This window comes from Tyto alba, unplaced genomic scaffold (assembly GCF_018691265.1).
Source record: "Tyto alba isolate M040663 unplaced genomic scaffold, T.alba_DEE_v4.0 Super-Scaffold_10, whole genome shotgun sequence".
NCBI classification, from domain to species: Eukaryota; Metazoa; Chordata; class Aves; order Strigiformes; family Tytonidae; genus Tyto; species Tyto alba.
The window spans coordinates 14928562-14941468 of record NW_024881262.1 but is presented as its reverse complement, the minus strand read 5'-3'; the positions used below and the strand labels follow the sequence as shown (position 1 = coordinate 14941468).

At 36.2% G+C, this 12907-nt stretch overlaps 1 protein-coding gene across 4 annotated transcripts in view; it reads left to right on the top strand.

Annotated features, from left to right (window-relative positions):
• The window catches only part of ATP13A3 (ATPase 13A3), a 62092-nt gene that overhangs the window by 18699 nt on the left and 30486 nt on the right, over nucleotides 1-12907 (top strand). For all 4 annotated transcript variants that reach the window (XM_042796873.1, XM_042796863.1, XM_042796869.1 and 1 more), the window contains exons 3-7: nucleotides 3921-4014; nucleotides 6023-6196; nucleotides 6995-7165; nucleotides 7486-7556; nucleotides 11184-11264. In XM_042796873.1, coding sequence (XP_042652807.1) covers nucleotides 3921-4014; nucleotides 6023-6196; nucleotides 6995-7165; nucleotides 7486-7556; nucleotides 11184-11264 — 591 coding nt within the window. The remainder of the gene's footprint in view (nucleotides 1-3920; nucleotides 4015-6022; nucleotides 6197-6994; nucleotides 7166-7485; nucleotides 7557-11183; nucleotides 11265-12907) is intronic.

Sequence of the window (12907 nt, the reverse complement as noted above, 5' to 3'; positions counted from 1 at the left end):
TAAATCAGCAAATAGATACTAGAAATTCAGAAAAGGTGCAACATTTTCTCACTGTGGGGGATACATGTAGTTTTAAGGTCTGTACACTGCTGTCATTTCTGCAGTGATCCAATTTGTGATCTACTTTAGCTCCAAAATTATATCGACTTAAATCTGAAACTGCAGGTGCTGTCCTACTCAGTCACATACTCATCAGGACAGAGGCAAATAGCAAATGCAGTTTAACTTAATTTTGATATACTTTTATTTACAAAGTTGCAGATTTACTGTTTAAGCTTGTGATTCAAATGTATGCTCTTAGAAGTTCAGACACTGCTCAGCCAATTGTTACACCATTTGTTAGATTTATACCTATGTTCTAAAATGTTGCAAGGGATTTAATTCTCTTAGTCTCAGTGGCAAATTGCGTTTCTTTTACAGACCTTTTTGATACTTCCTACATTTCTGACTAGAATATGCTTAGCTATACAATAGTAGCTAAATGTGTAAAAATTATGTAAGTGGAGTGACAGTAACTTTCACCATTTTCATTGGGTTTGGCCTCTTTCTTTAAAAGGAATAAATAATGCTTTTTGGGTGCTGTTTTCAGTTCGTTAAAGGGGGAAAAGGACTTCTCTAGCTATTCACTCCAGGGAGCTTGTGTCAGAGAGAGGCTGAGTGGCAGCCCTTGAACCAGAAGCACTTTATATTTGAATATTCCTGAGTCCACGTTGCTGCTTGTGAGTGGATTTCAACCTCACTTCAATCTGAGTACTAGTGAAATGTCATACTCCCTTGTATTCTGAAGAGTCCAAGACTTATATTTAAAGTATTAAAATATTTATTTTTCCACCATATTATAGAAAGGAGTAAAGATCAAATTCAGATTGCTAAAGTCTCTTCTGAATTGGTCAGATGTTACTTCTTCTTTCTTCAGTCTGCCCGGCAGCCTGAAGCCACCTCCAAAGAGGGCAGCCCTGTGGAGCCCATGGTGGTGGTGTTCAACCCCAACTTTCAGTAGGGCGGTGAGAAACAAACCCAAAGCAGTTATGTGTTTGAACTCTTGATGATGAGCTTGGGCTGACGATGTGCTAAAAGGGATAAGATTGCAGAAAGCGTGCTGTTCTTTATTGCTGAACATTAATGATTTTCATGACCCATCAACTAAGAGAAGATCTCTAATGTTTTCTAATTTTAGAGATTGAATTTGAGTTTAATATGGAAAATTACAGTTAGTATGTGAAATATTGAGAATGTATGTGTTACTTGAAGGTTGCTCAGTAAATGAGTCTATATAAAATAATGCAGATGGAGCTAATGATGTGAGTTAAAAATAGCCTCCTAAGGTTCCTTCTGTATTCCCTGTGTGATTCTACCCAGCTGTTCAAAGAACTCAGTGAATCACAGGAATTATTGTGGTGCTCTCAGTGCTGAGATTTTCCTTTGTGCTTCTTCAGACTGACAACTTGGCGCTCCTTCCTAGCTGTGGAACAGCCCTAAATTAAAGTGATTGTACTTCCCTCATGCTGCCTCGGTGTCCCATAAGCTGCCTGTTCTGATGTGTTGGCCATATGGAAATCTCAGTTGGGATTGATTGATCTTGAGGCTGTTTGCGTTTATTTTGCCACCTGGTGCTTTCCTGTATCAAGTACAGTTGCTGCTAGATATGTTCATCAAGATTGGAGTTTTGCCTGCAGGCACTGTTTTTGATGTTGCAGTACACTATAGTGGAGAAATGCACGTTTGTTTTAAGAGCAGACTAGTTCAAGTATGATAAATCTAATCATTCTCTCATGGAGCTGTGAACTTTATTAGAAGTATAATTCTGTAAATACACAAAACTTTTTCTGGCTGCATGGCTTCTTGATTGAAAATGTAATTTGTACAGTGTAAATGAAGTTGTTTGATATTATTAATTAAAAGATTGTTCTCAGGAGCTTTCTTAGCAATCTTGTGTGGGTTTAGGACAGATTTTAACTAATTTCATATCTACGTAGCTGTATCTACCTTTCCCAGGATAAAAAGCTGTTTAGTGAAGAAAAATGGCAATTTAAACAAAAACGTGGTTTAGAACTTGCATGACTTCTGTAACAGATAAGGTGGTGTATCAGTGGTGCACATCTTTTGGCTTAATTTCCAAATTAATCTGCAGTAAGAAAGGTATCCATAGTTCAGTATTGGATAGTAATAGAAAATTTTCAGATTAACAAAGCAGGGAGTGTGTGAGCTGGTGTTTCTGTCAAAGATGACAGTTGTTATTGAATTATCTTCCTTCCATGCAGAACAAAATACAAATTGTATCAAGCACTCATTTATGAAGTGCCAAGTTGTTTTTCACTTGTGACTGAGCCCTGTGTTGTGATACAGTTCTTTTCTTTGAGTGTGTGTTTCTCGCACTAGGACCTTATTTAGCAGTAGGAATTAATGTCTGAGGAGACCCAGATTTGGGCAGCAACAGAAACCTTTTCTGTTGGGTTCCTGCTTTGTTGATTTAATTGGAAAGGAGGTGGTAGCTTGCAGAAAACACGTGAGGATGTGATGATGTTGATAAACTGCAGGAGCAGGGAGGAAGGACCTTTTGAAGTTGGCAAACTGGCATTGCCGCTGAATGTAAGTGTGTGGGTCCACAGGCTGGCTTTGAGAGGATCTGACTTGAAGTCTGGTTTGATTTGTGAAAATGTTGGGTAGTTAATGACAGCAGAGAATTTGGTAATGGTTGTGATTTTATCATGATACCTGGTATTAAGTATTTTGAATAGTGGCATCCTAGTCTTGCGTGGACAGCTGAGATTAAGTTAAGTTAATTCACCTTAATTTTTTTTTTGTAACAGACTTTTGAAAAATTACAAGTGCAATAAATACAAACAGAACTGTACAATGTCAGTGCAGAGAATGATAGTTAATCCATGCATGCCTTGTCAGTTGATCACTGGTTATTCAGTGGTTTTAACTATGGTAGGTGGTCCTGTGGAAATATGATATGGGTGCATTAGTTATAAATTGTATCCAATTAACATGTACAGGGGTGCCCAATTGAAGGTTAGATGCAGTTTGAATTTCAAAAATTTAGCTTTTTGACTTTATCTTTGATTTTCTTTGTGATGTTGAAACTTCTGAAGAGCTTCATCATATATTGTAGCCTTTTGGTTGTAGTTCTTCCCTATTGGAATATGGATCATTGTGCAATATGTTCATGTCATAGACAGCTTTGCATTTTTTCGTGCCTTTCCCTATTCACGAAACTTGTGATCATAATCTATACTCAAAGCACCCCTCAAGATTTGCATCTATAAGAGAATTGCAATAAGAAATGAACCCATTGATACAAATTGAAAGGTAAAAGAATTGGAAAGAATATCATTAAGCATGTCTTGATTGAGAAGTATTAAACTGGGTACCAAACATTTTTAGCACATACTTACTTATCTTCTCAGAAGAGATACGCACATCTTGAGTACAATGCTATTCCTTGTGGAGGATAGCCTGGCTTCTGAAAGCTTCTGATTGGAGCTATTACAGTATAGAATGATAGAAATGTGAAATCTTGACCTACTTTTAAGCTCTCTTTTTTTTTTACAGGTTCAATTTACGTTTCTATTGTGAAGTTTGTAGACTGTACCAAAAACTGTTTGCTGCATGTAGAATGTAACCAAGCTAAATTGGTACAAGCTCTTTTCTCTTCTTCAAAGCCTGCTGTTTCTGCGATATATCACTTTTATTTATCCAGTATTCAATCTTAAAGCTTTACTAGAGCTCTTTGGGTCATTATTGCTGGAAACTAGTATCAGTGCTAATTAAAGATCTATATTAATGTGTTGTCAGTATGTTTTATGTGTATGCGCATACAGAAAATAACTCAACTTGCAGAAAATAAACCAGCTTCATATGTAGGTATAAAATCAGTAATGTTGCTTCAAATTTTAATTCTTTTGTTGTTAAAGGTCTTCCATATCTCAAGTTGAGAAGTTCCATATCATACTAAACATGGAGAAAGAAGAAAAGAAATTTGTCAATAAAGCAGAGGAGGATGAGATGGTAATTAATTCTGTTCATCTATTTTCATACATTGAAAGAAACACATTTTCATGGTTTTCTTTCAAAATTGGCATATTACATCAGGAAGCGGACTGTCTCAGTTTAAATGAGTTTAGGAATTTTATAAGGTTATTCTTGATAATATTTTTTTGGTATTAAGAAATCTAATCTTGGGATAGGGAATGTTTTTGTCGAAAGCCTTTGCAATGGTTCTGGGTTGGCTACATCAAGGTCAGTAGTCCAATAGATGACAGATATTGGTACTTAACTTTTTTTTTAAAAAAGGAAATGGAAGCAAAGTGTTGTGTTTTTTTTTTTTTTCCCTCCCCTTTTTCTTTTCTCCAAATCTTGGAGCTTTTTTCTTGTCATTGAAAACAGGTTAATGCTTCATAATCTGACTGTGCTCTTCATACTCTTGCATATTCATATTTATGCAGATAAGACCCGCTCCCTAAAGCATGGCAAGCTCTTTTATGGGCATTTGGTAGCACATAAGCTTTGCTTCCTACTAGAGCAATGATCTCTCTTATTTGTCCTGGAAGATGCAGCAGTTAACTTTGACAGGTAAATGGCAACAGCTGGTCTTTAAATTTTTAGCCCCTTCTAGAGACAGCAGAAAATATTTGGGATATTATAAGGATTTTTGTTTTAAAAAATGGTAGGTTCCTGTGAATTGAAGTCCTTTTCCTAACAGCATGCACAGAGAAGGAATAAGCTGCTCTTCACTAGACCCGCTCTAATATGGAGAGCAGGCAAATACACCTTACAACAACAAATGAAACTGAGGTGCTTGTGGTCTGATCCCTAAAATAAATGCTTTTCAGAAGAAATAATTTTGTTTTGCCCCAAAAGAAGCATTAACCTCTCCCACTATCTTTCACCTACCTGTTTTTATTGGTAAAGAATGAATACTGACTCCAGTGTTTCGGGGGGAAGACAGTATGGGTTTTGCCTCTGGTTTTTGTTAGCTGAGAAGGATGCAAAATGAGCTTGTTGAAAAGCCTTTTCTTAGGAAAGGAGTTTTAACAATTTCTAATACTGTTTAATGAAAAGTACAAAAAAAATTGCAAAAAAGTTGGTGTCAATATGAACAATGCGGGTGTGATTCAATGGGAAACTTCATTGCCCTTTTGCAGCAGGAAATCCAATCTAATGATGTAATGTGAAACTCAGGAATGTACCACAGCATCTAGTAAGTCACTGAATGATTTTCTGTTCCTGGCTGTCATCAGGTTAAGTTGGTACTTGCCTTTGACGAAGGCACACTTAATACTTTGGGGTTTTTTTAGTGGGAGAAGAGGATTTTTCCAGCTGGTGCAAGTTACAGAAGCTTTGACAGTAAGACTTGCAGTTTCTAATGTTTCATTAGTAGCATTGCTTGTTAAATGGCAGGCAAAATAAGCCAGTTCTCTACTAAAAAGTAGTGTTTGACAAATATTTACATGCTTGCCTACAAAGTATGAAATTCCTCCAGCAACAAAAACTATGTATGCTAACAACAAAACCTAATGTTATGCTAGCATTCAAAACTATGTATGCTAGCTCATCAAATGCCAATGGGGTAAAATCAGCATTTGACAAAACCAAATATGCTTTTACTTGTAACTGCTTAGTTGGCTTGTGCTGGGTCATGGTTGTGGTCAAAAATTTGGTTATTAACTGAGATTTAAGGCTGGTTGTGTTTTGCAACTTAGGTCTTTAGGGAGCAGTGCAGAGGGGAGACATATCCTGTAATGAAATGTTGTAAACAGTGTGTATGCTCTTGCCTTTCTGAGGCTTTTACTGTTGTTTATATTTGACTGAGCAAAACAGTCCTCCTTTTTGTTGTCTTGCCATAACATATAAAGTTTTTAAAATATCTCCTTCCCCCAGAAAAGAAAAAGGAAAAAATGGCTTTGAAATTTAATTCACTTTAAATAGCACACTTTATGAAAAATTAATGTTGGTTTCCTAAGCCAGAGCAATTAAAGAGGGTCATTGTTTGCTACTTGTTTCTGTTTCCATGCAGGAGATCTATGGTTATGATCTGTGTCGTTGGAAGTTGGTGCTAGTTACTGTAGGAGTGATCTGTTCTGGTGGCTTTCTTCTCCTCCTCCTCTACTGGATGCCTCAGTGGCGTGTGAAAGCAACATGCAAAAGGACTACACTTAAAGACTGTGAAGTGGTTCTGCTGAGAACAACTGTAAGTCTATAGGATGATGCACATCTCCCACTTTGCAGTTGTTTCACATCCCTCTCGCTGCTTGCTAAAATACACAAATCCTTGCCTGCAAGGTAGATGTAATTTTGTTTTACAGCACTGCAGAGCTGTGTTCCTTAGTACTGTATGTAGCTTTGCTGCCCATATGGGAAGACTGACAGCTGTTCAAAGATGGCTTAGCTAAAAGAAGGTCTTTGCTTTTGGATTTTAAGAATGAAATACCGGAATGCTGTTGTCATCAAAAATTACAGAACAGATTCCTTGCTGATACAACCTGATAACATGGTTTTCAGGTTTTCTTCCTTCCTTCAGGAAAGATATAGTTATTGAATTAAGGTGTAACTATGGACTCAAGTGTGGTTTGATTTCAAGTGATTTTCTTCCTCCATAACTTCCATGTACAGTCCCTGGTTATGATCTGGTTATATGTTAAGTCTTCAGTTATTTATAGTTGCAGGGTGGGTACATCTGAATGCATAGGAATCCCATAGTTCCTTCTACTGTGGAACAACTATATTAAATTGTGAAGGGCTGAAGATGTCAAAATTCAAGTACCAAGACTCACTGCTTAAAAAAATGTAAATATTTCAGTGCAAACAATGAAATGTGGAAAGGAAATGGCATTCTTAAAGTAGCTGACACTAACTTGGGGATAGCTGCCGTAGTTATGTATGGGCTTTACTAATCTATCATCTGTTGTTGACAAGTTTTGCTACAGCTATTTAGTAAAATGCTGTTTAAATGGTGTTTCAACCAATTATTTTTTCCCCCCTTTTTAAGGATGAATTCAAGATATGGTTTTGTGCAAAGGTTCGCGTTATGCCTTCTTTGGGAGCCAATCCTTTACAGAATCCTAACCCTATTGTACACAAGGTTTCAAATGGCCATGCTGTTCATTTCTGTGAATCTGCTGCAGAAGAGAATAAAAACGATTTGAAAAAATATTTGCCTGTAAGTAAACCTGCAGTACTACTCCTTGCTAATTTCAAAAGTATCTCAAGTAGTATCTGAAGTAAACACACCGCAGTAGAGTACACATGAGCTGCTATTTTTGTATAAAAGGCTAACTCATTCTTTGGGTGGAGCACAACTCCTTTGCTCAATAATCTGTTACTGGAAATTGTGGAGTGCTTGAAAGATAATGCTGAAAGAAAACTGTTTGTTTTTCAGTGAAGTTTTTCTAAATTCACTTTCTATTGCTATTCAGAATAAAGTCAGAACAGAGGTGTTAAGTGGTGCTAGTTTAATATCCATGTCTGTTGCCCTTGCAGATTCGTTATTTCACACATCACAGCGTGAAGTATTTCTGGAATGATTCAGTTCAAAGTTTTGATGTTGTACGGTAAGAATACTTTTTTCTTTTGTGTTGTGCTTCAAACTGCATTTAAAAAAAAATACAATAGCACATCTAAGAACATGGTGAAAATTGGTATCATATTCTGGCCAGATGTTTTAGCTCATTGAGTCTGTTTAAACCATAGTGAGAGCAGGGAGATTTTAGCTCAGTGTGACTTTGGAAGGAAGGTATTTGTTTAATCTACCTTTAATCAAGCATGATTTGTATAAGGTGACAGGCTGCATGCCTCTGCAGGCTTTTTGCCTGTTTCTGGAGTGTTGTTTGAGAATCAGAGCACCTGTTTATAGGCAATAGTTCTCCTTCTATAAACTCTTAAAAACTTTTGTTCTGATGGAATAAGCTACTTTTTTTTTTGTGTTGCTGCTGAGCTAGACCCACAAGGAGCATCTAGGAAGAGGGGAATTCACCGAATACCTTGATGCTTACCATTGTGTAGCTCTGCAGCTACATTTTAGTCCAGTTGAGCTGAATTTGATCCCTCTTTTGTTATACTCTTCAGTAACAAAACCAGGACTTTTGCACTGATGGAAAGCTTCTTTCAGTGGGCAGTACTAGCTGCGCTCACTGGATTTGATGCACTGTATTTTCTCTTATCCAGCAAGCACTGTTGCATGACATTAGGGTTGAAGAAGAAAGTTCTTTTTTCTGATGCGACTGATAAGGCCTTCTCATAGTGCTAACAAGTTAAATGAACACAGGCTTCTCAATTTTTGACAACTACTTGTTAAAATAAGAAGTTCAGATCAGAAATATAAGCTGTTTAACTTAAATCAATGTTCACTGCATTGAACTATCATGTGGAAGAGTCCAAGCACAACATAGGGCAAAAATTAATGACCAGCGACTGAAGAAAAGAAAAACAGCCAAAATTTCTGTAACAAGAAACATACTTTTCAAATGTTTCTTATGCTTTTGAAAAAAGTGTGTACAAATAGTATGGAAAGTTATCAACAATGACAACAATTTAAAGAAATGGTCATAATACAAGCAGTTACAAAACTGAGCACTCCTCCTTTGGGATGGTGGAAATGTCTCAGTTCATGTGTAAATAATTAAAAGCTTTGTATGCATTTTTTATGTTAAGCCTCCCATGAATTACAGTGATGCAGGTAGTGATGCTTGTCATTTTGCATTACAGGGTCCTGTTTTCATGCCTATAGTTTTGCTAATTTAAACTGCTCAAAGGGAATATTTCCCACAGACAAGATTAAAAAACCCTCAAAACTATATTTTTATGCTAAGAACAGATATGGGGAAAAAACATATGACTCCACGTGTTTAGAAAAAAATGTTGTTCCTCAGCATTAAAGCAGTGACTTGAAACTTGGTGTTTGTTGGCTGTTTGACTGTGCCTTTTGATGTTCTTGTGATAACTCAGCCAATTTGTAAGCCCTGGAAAAATCTCAGATATGCCTGTGAAGTTATGTGAGCATTTATTCAATCACATTCTTGCTGATATGCCAAACTTTAATTTGTTTGATGTATTAGCAACAACTGAGCCTGACCACTTGTTTAGTCAGGTACTGTAGCTGAGCTAGACAGCATTATTTAGCAATAGGATAATAAAGAGGAGAAGCAGCTGGATCCGAGACAAACCCGATACAGGCAGAGTACTAAGTCACTTTTGTACAAGGTCAAGCAGGAATGGGAGTTTGTAACTTTAAAGTGATTTAGGTATGATCATGTAGTGAAGTAATAGGTACCACCTGCAAAATAATAGCTGAATTTATGAATGATAAATATTCTGGAAAGTAGTATTGAAAACTTGTCCTTCATCGAGATACTTTTTCATAATCTGCTCTTCAGTTTATGTGAAAACCAGAAATCTGTATTTGCTAGTAACATGGTAGACAATCAAGTTAATATTTGTAAAAAGATGGTATCTGAGACTGAGGGCTTTATGGTAAAATTCATAAGGCAAGCAACACAGTTGTAGTTGTGATCTAAGCACAATATTGCATCATGAAGATGGATTCACTCCGTGCAGTTAATTGTGCAAGTGTCCAGAGACAGAACAGTTTGATCACATAATTAAAAGTTAGCACAATACAGAAGGGAGGCAAATTAAGATTTCTTGGGCAACTAATTCTGTTATGAGGGCTTGAGTTTTGTATCATTGTTCTTTTTATAATGTAATATTAAGATCACTGGTTCAAACATAGGAAATGCGAGTGTAATTGTTCTTAAACTAAATCAGACTTGGTCACGTAGCCAAAAAGGATGCAACTTTGACCTTGTATGTCTGTTTTGTTTTAGCTAGTGTTAACCGAATCTCCAAGTTGATGAGTGCTTTATGTAATAAACTGTGTGAACACAGGGATTTTTTTTTAAATGCCCTGGGAGTTTGGTACTGTAACAGTACTGTAAAAAGCAGATAGCATACTTCTAGAAGCTTTGTCTTTGCATGAGCATTACACACATAGATATGCGTACTTCCATACCATACTTAGTTTTAGGACTCATTGTTACATTCCTTTTGTGCAGGAAAATTATCATTTGGGATAGAATGGGAGGAAAGGCATAGTTATTAACAGATAATTGTATCTTTATTACTCTAAAAATCGTAATTTTAAAATCCTTGGACTTGAAAAATTTTAGGGTAACCTTGTAAACTTGTGGCCAGATGAACATTTTCACCTTCTGTTCTTTTATGAGAAGTTGGCGGAAGCATGATCCTAGCCTTTGCAATAGTTAGGATGTTTAAGGCTTTCCCTGTGTTCTAGAGAATGGAAATAATTACTATATATGCACAATAAAGAGTTTTTTCTTCACTGGGAAAACTCTGGATCCTCTTTAGTAGATAACTTAATAGATATTCAAGATTAAACAAAAATTTTGTTGAATAGTGCTAGCTTTGTCTTGTTACCTGTGAAAGCCTTTTAGAAGGTTATGATATTTTCCTGTGCATCTGAAGTATGTCTGCTAGAAAATGCCTGGATATCGGGCATGATATGTCTGATTTATTGAGTTTGGTAGTTGAAATGATCCCATAGCTGTAAACAGTGATGTTTTAGGTGTGCCTGCTTATCTGCAGATCATCTAAATTACAATGTTTGCTTTCACAGCGTGTAGAAGAGTCCTGTGAAGATGAATGATGAGGAAGTAATTAAAATGTAAACTGTACTTTACCTAGTGGTGGATAAAATTTTGATAGAGATGCTGCAAAATAACTTTTTTTATTTGATTTATTTGATAAATTGATTAATAATAGTTTCTAAAATGCTTCCATTACTACTTAGAGACAACTTAAGATAATTTGAAGAAATACTAGTCCATACTGCTTTCATACAATGTTTTATAAAACTCACTTTTTAGAGGCTTTTGAATACCAGTTACACTAGTATTTTACTTCATTTAAGTGTATCTCCATTTGGATTGAAATAGATATGACTGTCCTACAGAGTAAGACATGTCAACAGGAGGACTGCTTTTAACATCTCACTGGTATTTGCAGTTGTGACAAAAATAGCTAGACAAACACTAATGCATAGAGTTTGTTCTTTTATACTACAGTGTAACTCTTGACAAAGACCTAGCTCTCTTGAGTTACTGAATACTTAATTTAAAATATCAGGTTTCTTAAATAACTCACTGTCTTTCTCCTTTACTTAGAGGTCTAGATGAATCTACGTTCTGTTCTTCAATTCATAATGAACACAGCACAGGACTGACAAAGGAAATGCATGATTACAGGTAATACTATAGTATCTGAGAAAAGAATTGTTTTTGTTCCATTACCTGTGCTCAAAGTGTTAACAAAACTAGAAGACAATAGCATGATTAGTATTTACAGACAGGCTTTTACACTTCCTTCAAGGAAGGCTATTAGATGTGTGAAATTCTTCTTTTTCTTACTTATGTGTTGAGTAGGAACTAGACTCTGATATTGTGTTGACTTACTTTACACTGTGGGAATTGGAAGTATTGCTTAAAGTAATTCAGAATATATTTCTGAAATTGTATTTACTACTTAACATTTTGAAGTAAAGTGTACAAAAAGAATAGCAAGCAATCACATTTTCAACCACATTGGCAAGTATACAGTGAAATTTGGCAGTTGATGTCAAACAAAGTAGTCATTTTTTTTTCCACATAACTCACCTTTAGGTGACATAAATACTACCATAACATACTGTTACTGTTGAAGGGCATGTATGGGTTTAGAGGCAGTAGACTGATTCCCAGTGGAAAAGTCCATTGAAAGTTCTCTAGATAGCAAGATCTTGTCTCAATCTGCAGATCGTTGAAGGCTTGCAGTGAATGCTGAGGGAGATCCCTCTGCTGCTTCTTGGTTTCTTTCTCATCCTTGGCCTGCGGTCATTGTGAGAGAGGGGGATAGTGTGCTAGATGGCTAATAAGGAACACTGGGTGCCAGGAAGCAGCAAACCTGGCCTAAACTGCAACTAATTTCTTATTTTAGGAAGATCAGGCTGAAATGTCTCAGGACTTTGGCTATAATTTTAAAAACTTGGTTAGAATCACAGGTGTGTCCCATAAGCTTGCATGGATCTGTCTCTGGTTGGTTGGGGCTAAATATATTCCCCACTTTTTCTTTTAATTCTATTGGCAAGAAATAATGGAGGGGGGGGTGGAGGTGGGAATTTTGAATATGCTATTTTAGACTAACGGTATAAACATGCCTGTCAGGGGACACAGCTGAAGTGCATAGGAAGGACATAATCTAGAAAAAAACCTTTTAAATGTAACTTTAATGGTATGTAGTTCAGGGATTTCTTAGTTCTCAAATGTGAACAGCAACCTGCAGTATATCCTTAATTATTGGTTTTCTAATTTATTGATACACTACCTTTTACCTTTACTACTGTTGCATTCCAGCCTATTTTATCTGCAAATGAGACATTAGGGTTTAAAATACAGAAGCATCTCCTTTCTCATCATTCCATTCTCTGTCAATTTGTGTCTTTTCCTACAATAAAAGCCTTTTCCTTAGGAACATCCTTTAAGGGTTTCTTCATGTCAATGTCATTTAACCAGCTCAGATCCCATTGGAGGTTAGTTTCTTGCCCCGCCGCCCCCCCCCCCTTTTTCATGATTTGCCTTTCTTCATGTTAAGAATAGAACTAAGATACAAACCCATGAAAACAGTGTCTTACTGCAGGGTGAGAGTTAACGCTTGTTTGAGCTTAAGGTAAATAGAACCCCATGCTGGCTTTCAGAATTATAAGTTTAATAACATTGAACCAATACACAGTTTATAGGGAAATGTTATAAGGAAAGAACCTAAAAATTAAGTTACAGTTTAAGTTGAAGTATAAAATAATTACCTTTTGTATTGGAACATTTCACTGGGTAAATGTTTTCTGATAAGCACCTTT